The sequence below is a fragment of the Thamnophis elegans genome, chromosome 7, assembly GCF_009769535.1.
Source record: "Thamnophis elegans isolate rThaEle1 chromosome 7, rThaEle1.pri, whole genome shotgun sequence".
NCBI classification, from domain to species: Eukaryota; Metazoa; Chordata; class Lepidosauria; order Squamata; family Colubridae; genus Thamnophis; species Thamnophis elegans.
The window spans coordinates 10,457,615-10,475,255 of record NC_045547.1 but is presented as its reverse complement, the minus strand read 5'-3'; the positions used below and the strand labels follow the sequence as shown (position 1 = coordinate 10,475,255).

At 43.5% G+C, this 17,641-nt stretch overlaps 1 protein-coding gene across 3 annotated transcripts in view; it reads right to left on the bottom strand.

Annotated features, from left to right (window-relative positions):
• The window catches only part of SLCO1A2 (solute carrier organic anion transporter family member 1A2), a 43,403-nt gene that overhangs the window by 14,371 nt on the left and 11,391 nt on the right, over positions 1-17,641 (bottom strand). For all 3 annotated transcript variants that reach the window (XM_032221451.1, XM_032221450.1, XM_032221452.1), the window contains exons 2-5: positions 15,413-15,526; positions 9,396-9,537; positions 5,457-5,589; positions 1,187-1,296 (exon numbers count right to left, since the gene is read on the bottom strand). In XM_032221451.1, coding sequence (XP_032077342.1) covers positions 1,187-1,296; positions 5,457-5,589; positions 9,396-9,537; positions 15,413-15,463 — 436 coding nt within the window. In that variant the 5' untranslated portion in view covers positions 15,464-15,526. The remainder of the gene's footprint in view (positions 1-1,186; positions 1,297-5,456; positions 5,590-9,395; positions 9,538-15,412; positions 15,527-17,641) is intronic.

Below are 17,641 nucleotides of genomic sequence, written 5' to 3'. Positions count from 1 at the left end.
ATCCAGACTCCTTAAAAACATGTTTAAAAACTTGACAACTGCAGCAATTCACTGTATAATGGTGGCAAGAAAGATCATAAAGCGGGGCAAAATTCACTTAACTCACTTAGCAACAGAATTTTGGGCTCCATTGCAGTGAGGACTACCTGTCATCTGGCTACTATTGGCTTCCTTGCTATGATGGCATGAATGACCATTCTACCTGCTATTGTTCAGGCACAAAGAAAGAGATAAGTTCCAGTTAAGAAGATTTATTGATCAAGCTTACACACAAGAATCTAGTCCACTAGCACTCAAATTGCACTAGAGTTAATGGAGTTCAAGTGGGGCTGGACTTGGAGCATTTGTGAACACATAATAATTTTAGGCTGAGCCCTCTCTTGACTCCACCCCCGGGCTCCGTCTTTACTTCTCCTACAGCTATTGGTTGACTTGCTATGATGTCACAGAAGATCCAGGAAACCTAATGTTAACAACCATCAAGCTCAACTGGACAGTGTTGATTAATACTAAACAGTATAAAACAGTATCTAAACACTATATAAAACATTATAAAAAAGATGTTGAGACTCTAGAAAAAGTGCAGAGAAGAGCAACCAAGACGATTAGGGCACTGGAGGCTAAAACATATGAAGAATGGTTAGGGTTGGGGTTAGGGTTAGGGCCTACCAAGCCATGCCATGCCCACCAAGCCACGCCCACAGAACCGGTAGTAAATAATTTTGAATCCCACCACTGCAGGGAGACATTGTAGCAGTCTTCCAATATTTGAGAGACTGCCACAGAGAGGAAGGAGTCAAGCTATTTTCCAAAGCACCTGAGGGCCAGGTAAGGAATAATGGATGGAAAGTGAACAAGGAGAGGTTCAACTTGGAAATAAGGAGGAACTTTCTGACAGTGAGAACAATCAACCAATGGAACAGAAGTTGCCTTCAGAAGTTGTGGGAGCTTCATCACTGGAAGCTTTCAAGAAGAGACTGGACTGCCATCCATCAGAAGTGGGGTAGGGTCTCCTGCTTGGGTGTGGGGTTGAACTAGATGACCTACAAGGTCCCTTCCAACTCTGTTAATCTGTAATTATCAGTTAAACAGGCTTGTTTATGCTTTAGTTGCTCTGATCTCCTTCTACCACTGAGACAGAAAAGTAATGTAGAGGAAGTTAAATGGACCAAAAGGGGAACTTTACCTTTTGAAGGTAAAAGTGAAGATTGATACATGTCACTTTGATTTGCAAGGCAAACTGCCATACTTGAAGAAACATTATCAGAAGAGGAAGCACTGCTTTCATACTGATACCTGTGAATCAAAATAAATTGTGTATATTAAAAAAAAATAGCACTGCAGTGTGTTCATTCTTTCTGTGTGGATAGGGGAGTCCATGGGCAAGCTTTAGTAGAGAAATTCAGGGTATCATCTATTCATTCATGTATTCAACAGAATCACACTCAAAATCCATGAAGATTGATTTAACGGTGGTCCTGCAAGTGACTGACCTTTTTCAATGGAGCACAGATGACCACAGAGAGCAAATACGAAGTACTCAAAATATATCATTTTACATCTTTTGCACATAGTGATATTAGGATGAGTTGTATCCAGGGGTGGGATCAAAAAATGTTAGCAACTAAGGGAGGAGCCAATGTCGTGATGAGATGTTTGTGTGGTCTCAATGCTCTGAGACCACGGCCAACACTTTTGCCACTGGGTGGTCCAAACGGACCTAAACCCTCCCGAAGAGAGGGTGAACAGGAAGAATACGTCTTGCTGATCTCAGGGATATCGCAAAATCCTCGAAAGCAGCAAGAGAAGTTCTTCAAGCCAGTGACAAAAAATTCAGCCAAGGCTGACAAAGTTGGGGCGGCTCCAAAACAGAAGGATACGGAAAGAGAAAGTGTTTCCAGCTGGTGAGGAATTTTCATTGTTTTAAAAAAGAGACTGCCTATAAAAACTCAAAAACCAAGCGGTGGAATTGAATTTGGAATGGTTTTGGACAGTGGTTATCTTACTTTTTAAATGTTATTTACATGGATTGAATCTATGCAAACCTTTTGAAATGGATGGATTAAGTTTTCTTCTTCTACCTTCTTTTTGTGACTCTCTGTAATTTACAGACTAAAGTTTTCCTCTTTTATTGCTGTGGGTATTTTTCTAATTCATTTAAAGATTGGACCTCTTTTTCTAATTTGATATACAAAAATGATACAAAAAGAAACTCTTTAATAGTGTCTCCACTCCGGAGGCTGGGAGATATTGTTGATCGGAGTTTTGTGTATTCAAAATGGAACGTTTTTTCTTTCTTTCTTTCATGGATTGCTTTGACTTGGCGCCACAAGGCTTTACTGTTTGGCTACAGACTGACAAGAGTACACAGATGTCCCTTTGAAGTATGTTTTCTACCAGAGAGAAGTGAGAGCAGCGTTCTTTGTGAATCTATGCTTTAATTTTGTTGATCTTTCAAGCTAGCGTAGCTGTGTTTGTCAGAATGACACAATCCCAAGGAAAAATAGAGGTCTTGACTTTGCAAAATATATTTTCAGAACTACAAAAATTATCAAATACAGTAGAGAAAAAACTGGAATACCTAGAGCACATAACAAGAAAATATGGTGAAAAAATGAAAATGTTCATCAAATGCAAAATGGGGTGATTGAAACTCAAAACACCGAAGTGGAAAATGAATATAAAGAGATTAAACTTGCTGATATCTATGGTAATTGGTTTGTTCCTGAAAATGGAAAGAATGGAATACAGAAAGAGGAATTAAATGGAGAGGAAATCTATTTCAAAGGTCAAGATATAGAAGAAGATAAAATTAAAGAACCTATCGACTTAAAGAAAGAACTTCCATTAGCAAATGTTTTGATAACACTGCTGACAATCAAAGACAAACTGAATAAGGAAACAGAAAGAGGGCATCAATATTATATGAGAGATCTTATAAGCAAGGAGATGCTAAGAGAAGTCCATACAAAGCTGATCAAGAAGATGACTATAGGATTGGTACCACAAATGGCAGAAGATATGAGATTGTTTTGTTATTGGAAAGACAGATTGATAGATGGAAGAATATAACTTAAAACTAGTTAAACTTAGTGAAATTTAGTGATAATATATATAGTTAAAGAAATAATTGATAATGATAATAATGTATACAATGTGTAGTGTTATGATAAGTAATAATTGGATATGAATATTGAATGGTACCCATGAAAGGAAGATTAGAAAACCTTTTGGATTATATACAAAGGTTAATAAAAAAGAACTAAGTTAGATACAGTTAAGTTTTGATTATTAGGGGGGAAATGTTATGATACAGGATATAGTCAAATAAAGGAGGGATAATGATGACAACCTATCTATATGTATGGGTACAATATAAGGAAACTGGATGAAAATTGCAAACAGTGATCTGGAAAGGAGGATTAGAAAAGTTTGTTACTAAATATTATGGGTGTTTGGCTAGAATAGGACATAAGGATTCAGTGTTATTGGAGGATTTTAGAAATATCAAATGAAATGCCAGTATATGGTTATGTATTAAATCTTGGTATATTTTATGATGAAGGATGTTTAAACAATTATAGTCAAATAAAAATGGAGGTATAAGGGTAACATGTATAAATATCTGAGTTAAAATACTATGGCAGAAGATATAAGATTGTTTTGTTATTGGAAAGATACAGGTTGATAGATGGAAGAATATAACTTAAAACTAGTTAAACTTAGTGAAATTTAGTGATAATAGATATAATTAAATAAATAATTGATAATAATGCATACAATGTGTAGTGTTATGATAAGTAATAATTGGATATGACTATTGAGTTGTACCCATGAAAGGAAGATTAAAAATCCTTTTGGATTATATACAAAAGTTAATAAAAAAGAATTAAGTTAGATACAGTTAAGTTTTGATTATTAGGGGGAAAATATTATGATACAGGATATAGTCAAATAAAGGAGGGATAATGATGACAACCTATATATATATATATATATATATATATATATATATATATATATATATATATATATATATATATATATATATATATGTATGAGTATAATATAAGGAAACTAGATGAAAATTGCCAACAGCGATTTGGAAAGGAAGATTAGAAAAGTTTGTTATTAAATATTATGGATGTTTAGCTAGAATAGGACATAAGGATTCAGTGTTATTGGAGGATTTTGGAAATATTAAATGAAATGCCAGTATATGGTTATGTATTAAATCTTGGTATATTTTATGATGAAGGACATTTAAATAATTATAGTCAAATAAAGATGGAGGCATAAGGGTAACATGTGTAAATATTTGAGTTAAAATACTTGAGTTAATATGAATTATGCTTGATGACTGCGGAGGAGATGCACAAAAACCTTTTGTAACCAATTTATACACTTTCTACAGTATGTAAAGATTAAAGAAGGAAGATTTTATGTGTTGTGTTTGTTTTGAAAATAACAATAAATTCTATTTAAAAAATATATCATTTTGCATCTTTTGCACATAGTGATATTAGGATGAGTTATATCCAGGGGTGAGATCAAAAAATGTTAGCAACCGGTTCTCTGCCCGATTGCTGGGTGGGTGTGGCCATGGTGGGCGTGGCCTACTCTGCCTCCTGCACGATGGCGGAGAGCATTTTCGCCCTCCCCAGGCTCCAAAGGCTTTTCCCGCACCTCCAGGAAGGCAAAAACAGGCTTCCATGGGCTCCGGAGGCCCTCCGGAGGCAGAAACAGGCCTGTTTTTGAATTTCCGGCCAGTTTCTCGCTCTCCCAGAGCATCCGCACGGGCCCTGCACTTACCTCGCATCCAAAACGGGCCGCGTGGAGACTCCTGGAAGGGAAGGGGAGGGGAGGGGTAGGTGGGGTCAATCGATCCTTGCAACAACCGGTTCGGAGAACTGGATGGAAAATTAACATCCAGTTCGTCTGAACTGGTACGAACTGGCTGAATCCCACCCCTGGTTATATCATCATGATTTGCACTGGATGCCTTTGGGGGAACAAATGGAGATGGGGATGCGGGAGAAGGAGGAAGAAATGAGAAACAATGCATTTCAATGACATGACACAATCCACACAGCTGACAACTACTGTTAAATATAGCTAAATAACTCGATATAATAATATGCAATTATGGAAGGCTACATTTGATGTTGTGACAATACCGCATACATTTTTGTCATTGTCACATTGTATTTACAACATATTTGCAGCATCCCAGGGTCATGTGACCTTCCCAACCAAGTCAACGGGGCAAGCTGGGTTTACTGAATGACCATGTGATTCGCTTACCAACCACAGGGATTCACTTGGCAGAAAAAGCTCATAAAATCAGTCCCAGGTCTCTTAACACCAACTTGGTCAGCAATCTGCATTCTGATTCTAACTGTGGCTGTAAGTCGAGGACTTACCCCTGTGAGAATTAAATAAGATTAGGAACTTACCTCCCCATTAGAAAATGAGGCAATGCTATCAAAACACATCCTAAACCCATGGCTGCACATCCAAGCCCAATCATGCGTGGCCTGTGAAGTTTTGATCCCAAGTAACTCACAAAGACGATCACCAGCAGGTCACCTGAAGAAATAAACTAGGTTAGGTACAAATAGATTCATAAAAAAAGATGTTGAGACTCTGGTCTAGAAAAATTACAGAGAAGAGCAACAAAGATGATTAGGGGACTGGAGGCTAAAACCTATGAGGAACAGTTGCAGGATCTGGGTATGTCTAGTTTAATGAAAAGAAGGACTAGGGGAGACATGATAGCAGTTTTCCAAAATCTCAGGGACTGCCACAAAGAAGACGGAGTCAAGCTATTCTCCAAAGCACCTGAGGGTAGAACAAGAAGCAATGGGTGGAAACTAATCAAGGAGAGAAGCAACTTAGAACTGAAGAGAAATTTCCTGTCAATGAGAAAAATTAATCAGTGGAACAACTTCCCTCCAGAAGTTGTGAATGCTCCAACACTGGAAGTTTTTAAGATGTTGGATAACCATTTATTTGAGGTGGTATAGGTTTTCCTGCCTAAGTAGGGGCTTGGACTAGAAGACCTCCAAGGTCCCTTCCAACTCTGCTATTCTATTCTATTCTATTCCATTCCATTCTACTCTATTCTTTCCTAGGTTTTCATTCTTCCTGTCTAATCATCTTAGAATAGAATATGCTTATAATGCTGATGTTTTGTATAACCAATGTTAAATACATGTAAAATTGGAATAAATGCGCTTATTTGTTAGGCTACTAAATTTAGGAATAGTAAAATTGTACAATGGGCCAGAGCCAATGGTGGGATTCAGCCAGTTCATACCTATTCGTGAGAACTGGTTGTTAACTTTCTAAGCGGTTCGGAGAACCGATTGTTGGAAGAAATCCCATTTTTGTTTTTTTCCACTTTGCAGGGCTAATCCTGTAAGGAAGGCAGGAAGGAAACATTCTGGTGTTGTTTCCAGCCTAATCTTTATTGCCCTGCTTACAGAAACTGCCTCTTTGGTTAACCCTTATGACATTGTAACAGCTAAGGCAAAGCGCCCATCGACCTGAGTGACATTGAGTTGGCCACACCCATGCAGTCATATGATCACCAAGCCCCACCCAACTAGCTCGTCATTAGGGCAGAGAACCAGTTGTTAAATTGTTTGAATCCCACCATAGGCCAAAACACACAGTTGGAGTTGATTGGTTGGAGAGTGCCTGTCTCCTATCTAAGGTAATCTATGCTATGATTGGTTGCTGTGGGTGTAGCAATAGCAATAGCAGTTAGACTTATATACCGCTTCATAGGGCTTTCAGCCCTCTCTAAGCGGTTTACAGAGTTGGCATATCGCCCCCACAGTCTGGGTCCTCATTTCACCCACCTCGGAAGGATGGAAGGCTGAGCCAACCCTGAGCCGGTGAGATTTGAACCGCCAAACTGCAGAACTAGCAGTCAGCTGAAGTGGCTGCAGTACTGCACCCTAACTACTGCGCCACCTCGGCTCTTCAGGTGTAACGTTTCCCTTTTCCCCACCTTTTTCTTCTGTGCACTCTGGATATTGTTTGATATACTTTGTGATGCTCTATGTTGCTGACTATCTTGTCTGATGTTAATATAATTGATAAATATATTTATTTATGTAAAACTACTGTCAGGGTTCCAAATGGCATCCAAAAGTAAATCAGAGTCCAAGACAAAGTATTGCTCCAAGTTCCAATTTATTAAGAGAGCCATGTTGGCACATCTGGGAAAAGCCAAATCTGAAAGCTTCCAGGTTTTCCCCACCTAGTTGAAAGTCCAAGATCTTGCCCCCACCCCCCACCAGTCCATCCCATGGCCCAATCTCCCACTGCCATGCTGGCAGTTCCATCCATCCAGTTCCGGTCAGGTGCAAAGGTGCAGAGACAAAGGATGACCTTGGCTTTCTAGAAAGAATGTTGTTATGGCTACATCGCATCTAACTCCATACAATCCTCCCCCTCTCATTTTCCCACAATAGAAAATGCATAGCAGAATAATAGAAAGTGTGGCAGGCCAAAGATCCAAAAGAAAAGATGGCTGCAGGCCTGAAAACTACAAGGGATGTGGACAAGGCCATGAGAGCTGTGAGTGCCTCCACCTGTGTACTGGACCTGTGTCCCTCATGGCTGGTTGCCAACAGCAGTGAGGTGACACGAGGCTGGATCCAGGCGGTTGTTACCGCCTCTCTTCGGGAGGGGCACTTCCCCGCCGCACTTAAAGCGGCGGTGGTGAGACCCCTCCTGAAGAAGCCATCTCTGGATCCAGCTGTTCTTAACAACTATCAACCAGTCTCCAACCTCCCTTTCGTAGGGAAGGTTGTCGAGAAGGTGGTGGCCTTCCAGCTCCAACGGTCCTTGGAGGAAGCAAGTTATCTCGACCCCTTCCAGTCGGGCTTCAGACCTGGTTACAGCACAGAAACCACTTTGGTCGCATTGACCGATGATCTCTGGAGAGCCAGAGACCGAGGCCATGCCTCCATCCTGGTTCTCCTCGACCTCTCGGCGGCTTTCGATACCATTGACCATGGTATCCTTCTGCGACGACTGCGGGAGGTGGGGGTGGGAGGCACTGTTTTGCAGTGGTTCTCCTCCTACCTCTCGGACAGGTCGCAGTCGGTGTTAGTGGGGGGGGCAGAGATCGACCCCTAGGCCCCTAACATATGGGGTGCCGCAGGGTTCGGTCTTATCCCCCCTACTATTTAACATCTACATGAAACCGCTGGGCGAGATCATTCGGAGGCACGGGATAAAATACCATCAATACGCGGATGATACGCAATTGTATCTGTCCGCCCCGTGCCAACTCAATGAAGCTGTGGACGTGATGAGCCGGGGTCTTGAAGCCGTTATGGACTGGATGAGGGCTAACAAGCTTGTACTCAACCCGGAGAAGACCGAGTGGCTGTTGTGTTTCCCTCCCAATAATTCAATCAGTGTTCCATCACTCAGGCTGGGGGGGTCAAATTTTATACCCCTCAGAGAGGGTTCGCAACTTGGGAGTCCTCCTGGATCCACAGCTGACTTTCGACCACCATCTGACGGCTGTGACCAGGGGGGCATTTACCCAGGTTCGCCTGGTACGCCAGTTGCGACCCTACCTGAATCGGGAGGCCCTCACAACAGTCACTCGGGCCCTTGTGACCTCTAGGCTGGAATACTGCAATGTGCTCTACATGGGGCTGCCCTTGAAGAGCATCCGGCGACTTCAGCTGGTCCAGAACGCGGCCGCGCGAGTGATCGTGGGTGCACCTCGGTTCGCCCACATAACACCTATCCTCCGCGAGCTGCGCTGGCTACCTGTTGATCTCCGGGTGCGCTTCAAGGTGCTACTTGTCACTCATAAAGCCCTCCATGGTAGTGGATCTGCGTACTTGAGAGACCGCCTCCTGCCAATTACCTCCCTGCGACCAATTAGATTGCATAGATTAGGCCTCCTCCGAGTACCATCAGCCAGTCAGTGTCGACTGGCAACCACACGGAGGAGAGCCTTTTCAGTAGTAGCTCCGACCCTTTGGAACGATCTCCCCGTGGAGATTCGTACCCTCACCACCGTCCAGACCTTCCGCACAGCCCTTAAGACCTGGCTAGCCCGTCAGGCCTGGGGATAAAGATAATCTGTCCCCACCCGAATGATGAATGAATGTTGTTTACTATTTTACTTTATGTACTATTTTGTGTCTATTGTCTGTACCCTCCCTTCCCCATTTTATGTAAGCCGCCCTGAGTCCCCTCAGGGAAAAGGGCGGCCTATAAATATTAATAAAATCTAAAAAAAAATCTAAATCTAAAAAAGTTTCTGTCAGCATCTCTGACTTCATTTGGACAATTGCTGCACAATTCCCTGACATTATTTATTGCAAACCATTCGACAAGCTCATTGATGTGCCTACCCATTTCGAAGGCTCCATTGAGAACTCCAACCAGATAGGCAGGGATGTTGAAACGTCTTTCGATCTGAGTCAGCATGCTGTTGATGTATGCCCCACTCATCGTCTTGGTCAGATAGGCAAAATATAATAATATTAAAAATACCTAGAAGGAAACGAGGAAAATCAACAGGGAATTAATCACATCAAATTCACAGGCACGTAAAGTATGGGGTTGAGATCAGTGTTGGGATGCTGCCGGTTTAACAACTGGTTTAGTGAGCGCTCCCCGTGGAGATTCGAACCCTCACCACCCTCCAGGCCTTCCGCAAAGCCCTTAAAACCTGGCTGTTCCGACAGGCCTGGGGCTAAAGAGTTTTTGCCCCCCTTCTCGAATGGTATGGTTGTTGTGTGTTTTTAAATTTTGTATTGTTATGTCTCGTGTTTTTTATCCCCCTGTCTGTACCTCCTTCCCTGATCGAATTGTGAGCCGCCCTGAGTCCCCTCTGGGGAAAAGGACGGCATATAAATGTAATCAATCAATCAATCAATCAATCACTCGCTCAGCACTGAAAATGGAGCATTTCGAATCTCAGCTGCTTACCTTCCAAGTCAGCAACAGTAAGTAAAATCTTGGTTTTTTTGCTTCTGCACATGCGCAGAGCAATTTCTATTGCATGCATGGGCAAATGTGTGATGAAAGAAATGTCCTTCTGGGTTCAGCTCCAAGTGGGGAAAAAGACACTGGAGACATGGAGGCTGCTTGGAAAGATTGTTTATTGTTGGACAGGACCACATGGCTTGAGCCCTGAACAGAAAAGGTGATCACATGCTTCAGTGTTGGTGGAGAAGAAGAGAAGGGCTGAGGGAGGGGCTTGCTAGGCTTTTTATAACCTGTTCAGTCCCACCTCTCTGTTTCCTGTTCCTGTGTAAGAAATGTATTCTGATTGGTTGTCAGACTCCCATGGGGCCATGCAGGGGCTACTCTCTAGGCTGTGTTTTGTATCCAGGTATGGATGAGTTCTCAGATGCCATGTGGAGAGTTGAGTAATGTTCCAACATCATCATGCCTTTACTCCCATCCTCCCTGGGGCCGCAGTGGAGAAGTCTTTATTATGTAAAGTGGAGTAGCTTGGCCATCTTAATGGCCCATTAACAGTGGGGATGGGCAGGAAGCTGCAGGCAAGTATTCTGCCTCTTAAAACAGGTTTCTTTCTTTTCACATTCAGAGAAATATTCTGCCTTTTCAATATTTCCTAGGATATTTCATTTTTCTGGGAGAGGGCTGGGTGATAACTTCCCACATGTGCATGCGGGCAGAGGATGTGTCTGGCACATGCGTGAGTGAGGCGAGCATGCAAAGCACAAAATCGCGTGCCCACCAAACCGGCAGTAAAGCCAGCAGCAACCCACCCCTGGGCCACGCCCACCATGGCCACGCCCACCCAACAACGGGGCAGCGAACCCCTTGCTGCAATTTTGAAGCCCACCCCTGGGTATTCCCTCTACCTTATGTAACTGTAAGAACAGGCCTGGCTCTACCTATTGCAAAGGGAGTCACAAAGGTATCAGATTCAATCTGAAATGGTTAGCTTTGAAAAGCCCAGGGTAATTTAAGACAGTTTAGCTTTAATCTTGTTTGTTCTGTTTGTAGACTATAGAAACCATCTGCAAAATTAGTAGGGCATTTTTTTTCTTCTTCTTCTTTCCTGAGAATGTTTTCCCGCTAATGTTGGATTTTCCTCCTTACCAGAGGGAGCCCCCTCGTGGAATACTGTGAAGCCATTACCAGGGCAACTCCACTGCGCTGCACAGTAGAATCCATTTTAAGGCAGTACAGTAGAAATCATTTTAAGGCACAACAGGCTGTATCTTAACAGAACACACACCCTGAGGGGTGTTAGGGATATCTTACCCCCACAGTATTTTTTCCCCGAAAGTAAGTAATCTGTCCACCAAGTTTGGTTGAAATTGATCAAGACATTTCAGAGTTATGATGGAACACACACACACACACACACACAGAGAGAGAGAGAGAGAGAGAGAGAGAGAGAGAGAGAGAGAGAGAGAGAGAGAGAGAGAGAGAGAGAGAGAGCTGTTTTATATATAGACAGATATTGATGTTTTAACCATATTCACTATCCAGAGTGGCCTTGGTAAGATGGGCAACCTGAATGGACATGTATAGTACTCAGTGTGTGTGTGTTTATTTGTAGGGCAGGAAACTATAAACCCAGCACGATCCAGGACAGTTTATTCCTGAAATCTGTTTCTTTGCTGTGCTATTATTTTCCAAAACAGCCTGGTTTTGTTTTTGTTTTTTCTGAAAAGCCATTTCTATTCCATGTCAACTCAGCTTTTATCCGCACAGCTTCCTAAAGTCAATCTCAGATAAGATCTGAGCCAGAAAAAAAAAATCTGATTAAAACTCTGCAGTCTGTAATTACTACTAACCTATTTCAATAGGGGAATTATCTACCCTGGGCTGGAATCTCCTCTTTCCTGCATAGGTATAGACCAGCATTCGCTGGCTGGGGAATTCTGGGAGTTGAAGTCCGGACATCTTCAAGTTGCCAAGGTTGAGAAACACTGGTCTAGACCAAGGGTGTCAAACTCAAAGCCAGTGGGGTGTTTAGATCTGGCCCGCAGGGCCCCCTGGAAACAGCAAAGGACCAGGCCGACATGCCTCTGCCAGCAAAAATGGCCGCCTGCAGCCCTCTATTAGCACACACACACACTCACACACACTCACACACACACAAAGGTTCTATTTTCATTGGCAGACGTCTAGCAAAACAAACTAAAAACAAAAGAAAAGGAGAAACATCTCCTCTTTTGCATTTGAGCATGCAAGAAGGGCCAGGAAAGGAAAAAGGGAAAAAGGAAAGAAAAAGAAAAAAGATGGGAAGAGAATGAGGAAGGAAAAATAAGGAAGAGGAGAAGGAAAAAGAAAAGAGAAGGAAGAGGGAGGGAGGGTGGGAGGGAAGGAAGGAAGGATGGACATTATAAAGAGAGGGAGGGAAGGTCTGAAGGAAGTCCTGCCTTAACACTTGGCCATCACAGGTGTTCCCGACACGAGTGATGTTGAGCTGGCCACGCCCACCCGGGTCATGCCCACCCTTCCCCTCTGATGTCAAACACAACCCCTGAGGCGGCCCTCAATCAACTCGAGTTTGACACCCCTGGCCTAGGCCAATGTTTTTCAACCTTGCCAAGGTTAAGATGTGTGGACTTCAACTCCCAGAATCCCTCAGCTGCCTCCTTAATTCAGGTACACATTAACATAGCTTCTAGGGTAAAGGTCCAGTTTAAAGTCCATTGGCACTAGCAAAAACTTGTTAGTTCACAAACCCTGTGCTTATATAATGGATAAAGCCAAGAGGTAAACGGCTTTTTCGACCTTTCACTTTTTATCCAGCTGGAACAATTACAACTGGCGGTAAAAGAATTTGGGAGAAGCAACAGATTAGACCCAACATACTGTATGAAGCACTCTCTTCCAACTCTCTTCCAACTAATAAGAGCCGAGGTGGCACAGTGGTTAGAGTGCAGCACTGCAGGCTACTTCAGCTGACTGCAGTTCTGTAGTTCAGCTGTTCAAATCTCACCAGCTCAAGGTTGACTCAGCCTTCCATCCTTCCGAGGTGGGTAAAATGAGGACCCGGATTGTTGGGGGTGATATGCTGACTCTGTAAACTGCTTAGAGAAGGCTGAAAGCCCTATGAAGCGGTATATAAGTCTAACTGCTATTGCTATTGCTATTGCTATTGCTATTGCTATTGCTATTGCTATTGCTAACTTTACATCTGGATTCGGTCAAAGTATGAAACCTAAACTTAGGGTAAGAGTCAGTGGTGGGTTCCGGATCCCACGGTTGTAACAGGGCCCGGGGTCCTCCACATGAACATGGGCAGCACACGCGCACACACGTGCAGTGCACGCATGCGTCTTACCATCCACCGACTCCTTCGTGAGCCCCCATGACGCTGCAGCTGCTTGGTGGAGCATCGCGCAGGTGTTATATGCACCATGCGCATGTGCAGAAGCACCAAAGGGTTTAAAGACAGGTAAGGAGCACGGGCAGGCGGGTGGGCCCTCCGGAGCACCATACTGGAACGGTATTCGGTGCTCCTGGCAGGCTTCCGTACTGGGGCGTACCGCCTGCAACCCACCACTGGTAAGAGTCCACTGTTATGATATTTACCTTACCTAGGATGCAGGGGTGGGTTGCTGCCAGCATTACTGCCAGTTTGGTGCGCATGCAATTTTGCACATGCATGCTCGCTTTGATCCCACATGTGTGCGTAGTTGCCAATAAATAAGTCTGCGCATGCGCAGAACATTAACAAATGAAAAAAATGCCATGCCGACTCGGGAACCAGTTCAGAAGTGTGGCAGGCCTGGGTTACTGCTGGTTCCGGTGACCCAGGCCGCCAAAGCACTACCTGTTCAACTGAACCAGTCCGAACTGGTAGGAACCCACCTGTGGTGTGATGCCTGAACTAATAAACCATATTGTCATAAGAAAATTCCGATAGGAAACAAAGGCAGCAACACAAACAGTAATTCTTACTTTAAGATCAGAGGCTTATTGTTTCTAATAATTTGGAACATTAGAAATGAATAGATATAAGAGATATAATAGCAGTAATACACTGCATGAACATATTAATGCAGAGGGCCAATGAGATATAGCAAGTTCTACAAGGACTGCTATAAATCAAAGAGTCCCGAGCTGATCTTGAACTCTAAACCTTTATGCTGTTCTTCTAACCACATACGTGATTCATAACTTCACTAACTTTCACTATCCGGGAACACATTTGTACATTACTTTCCATTCCTCATTTCCAACAGTTTCGTTCTCCCTGCTTTAAACGAATCCATACAAGCGCATATTTTAGAAAAACGTATTTCACAGTTAGCAACAGTTCAGCAGGATTACAAATATTTCTGGCAAATTTTGAAATCATCCTAGCTGAAAGCATTGGTTCATATCTTTTTCTTCTGGGGCCTTCTGTTATCCATAGGACCAGGGGTGGGTTTCTCGCCCCGTTCCAACTGGTTTGGTTGGAACGGGGCCAGCGGCGTCCTCGTGCACGCACGCAGTGCACGCATGCGTACTAGAGTCTGTGCGATGCTCCAGCTGCTCCTGGAGGATCGCGCAGGCGCTGTATGCGTCCTGCGCATGCGTGGAAGCACAGAACTTGTCAAAACCGGGTAAGAAACGCGGGCGGGTGGGTGGACCCTTCGGCGTTCCCGGAAGTTACTTACTTCCGGGTTCGCCGACCAACCGGTTCGCGGGGACTGCCGCGAACCGCCTGAAACCCACCCCTGCATAGGACCTATTGAATCTAATAAGATCAATAGGCTATATTTCTTGATTCTCACAATATTATCTCTTGTCCTGCTGACCACATCGCCAAAGGCAGTGAACTACTCCGAACCATGCATTATTTAAATCATAGTGAATGTGTTTGTAAATCCACTCGGTGAATGCGATTCACTCCATGATGGAAGATTCTCACACTCCTTCCTATTGGGGTTTAAAGTTATGAAAATGGATGGCCCTCTTGGTGTCAAACTCAAGGCCTGTGGGCCGTATCCAACATATGGGGTGCTTAGATCTGGCCCGTGGGGCCAGCCAGGAAACAGAGAAAGACCAGCCCATGGTGCCTTTGCCAGCAAAAATGGAGCTCAGAAGGGCCTCTGTGACCATTCTGGGCTCTGTTTTCACTGGCAGAGGATTGCAGGAGACAGTTGCAGCCAAAAATGGAGCTCGGGATTCTTTTGCTAGGAGAGCACTTGGGCCACCACAGGCACCCCCTGACACAAGTGGTGTCAAGCTGGCAATGCCCACCCTGGCTACACAAACGTCCGAGGTCAAAAACAACCTTCATGCACCCCTCAATGAAATCGAGTTCGACACCCCTGCTGTAGACTAACATTTGATGCCAAATGGATTTCCCCAAGCAATCTATGTACACGCGTATATATGAAATAAGTTTTATGTTGATATGGGAACAATAGGATGCTGATACCTTCAGTTTAGACATGGAACAAGTCAACGCTAACTTCTTAGAGCCCTTCATGTCGCTTTTCGGATCCGCCGGGATATCCTCTTTGTGGTTGTTTGCCTCGGTCTTGCTGACCGCCTTGAAGAAGGGACAAAGAAACAAAGATGGACAACATAATCAAACAAAGTTTCAAAACTAGTGAGAGAGGTGTAGATATTTGGAGGAAGCTAAGCTGAAGATGCCACTGACTTCAAATGGAAGTGTTAAGATACAGAGGTTAAATTTCCAGTTTTGTACAGGAAGTTTCTGCTGAAACTGTTGAGTCTAAGTATCAGAATGGAGTTAGAACTAGATCTTAAGCCCCTTTGAAAAGTTTGAACTATGGAGGGACTGTTGATTTAAATGCAAGCTGTCAGTATTCCAAGTAACACCCCTAACGAAAGAAGACTCCCAGGCTTGAAGTTCTTCAAAGTTCCGCTTTGTTAGAGATGTCCTATTGGCACATCTGGGAAAACCCGAATCTGGAAGGCTCCAGGTTTTCCCCACCCAAAGGAAAGCCCAAGTCTCTGTCCAGCACCCACATGCACGTCACATGGTCCAATCAGGCACCGTCCCAACTGGAGATGCCTCCCAGTCACGCCCTTTCAGGTGCAGGGCAAGATGTCCTTGACTGTCTGAGAAAGGAATGTTATTTTGACTATATATATCCCATACTCCATATAAATCCCCCTTCCCAGTTTCCCACAGCAGTAAATGTGGCAGGCCAGAAGCCCCAATGCAAAAGATGGCTTCCAGGCCTGACACAAGCATTCTAAATACAAATAGGGATACATATTTTATGTATTGAATTTTAGACCCTGACTCAAACTCTATATAGTCCTTGGAAACCAAACTTCAACCTTAAATACAATCCCTAAGGACTACCACATTTTTTCCTTACTCCGATGTAGTACGGTATAGCTTTATTGATTAGGCAATTGATCATATCAAAAATCAGTAGGTGTCAGCTGCAATAAATAATACCATAAATTAAGATAGGGTGAAGTAAGATGAGATAAAATAGAGGAAGATAAAAACAGAATGAAAGTTAAAAGAGTGAGATAAAATAACATAAAATAAAATAGAACGCAAAAGCATCAGAAAGTATTGACATACAAATCAGTGCATATTGAATTGAATGCATACTTTTTCCATGGTGGAGCAGTGGTCAGAAGCAGGGGTGAAATCCACTAGCGGAAATTTTGAGTGGTTCGGAGAACCGGTAACGGAAATTTTGAGTGGTTCGGAGAACCGGTAGCGGAAATTTTGAGTTGTTCAGAGAACCGGTAGCAGAAATTTTGAGCAGTTCAGAGAACCGGTAGCAGAAATTTTGAGCAGTTTGGAGAATCGGTAGCAAAAATTTTGAGTGGGTCAGAGAACCGGTAGCAGAAATTCTGAGTGGTTCGGAGAACCGGTAGCGGAAATTTTGAGTGGTTCGGAGAACCGGTAACGGAAATTTTGAGTGGTTCGGAGAACTGGCAGCAGAAATTTTGAGTTGTTCAGAGAACCGGTAGCAGAAATTTTGAGCAGTTCAGAGAACCGGTAGCAGAAATTTTGAGCAGTTTGGAGAATCGGTAGCAAAAATTTTGAGTGGGTCAGAGAACCGGTAGCAGAAATTCTGAGTGGTTCGGAGAACCGGTAGCGGAAATTTTGAGTGGTTCGGAGAACCGGTAGTGGAAATTTTGAGTAGTTTAGAGAACCGGAAGAAGAAATTTTGAGTGGTTCAGAGAATCAGCAAATGCCACCTCTGGCTGGCCCCAGAGTGGGATGGGAATGGAGGTTTTACAGTGCCCTTCCCCTGCCCCACCCACTAAGCCACGCTCACCAAGTCATACCACACCCACCAAGCCATGCCCACAGAACCTGTAGTAAAAAAAAACTGAATTGCATCACTGGTCAGAAGGCAGTATTGCAGGCTAATTCAATTCACTGCCAGGAGTTTGATCCTCACTGGCTCAAGGCTGATTCAGCCTTCCATCATTCCAAAATCAGTAAAATGAGGACTCAGATTTTGGGGCAAGATGTTGACCATGGGTAGGTTCCTACCGGTGTTGGTACCGGTTCGCTTCATGCGCGCTTCGCAAAAGGTGATAACATGACTCCAAAACACTGTAACCATCATAAATATGAGTTAGTCACCAACATCTGAATTTCGATCACGTGACCATGGGAATGCTGCCATGGTCATAAGTGTGGAAAACGATCGTAAGTCAC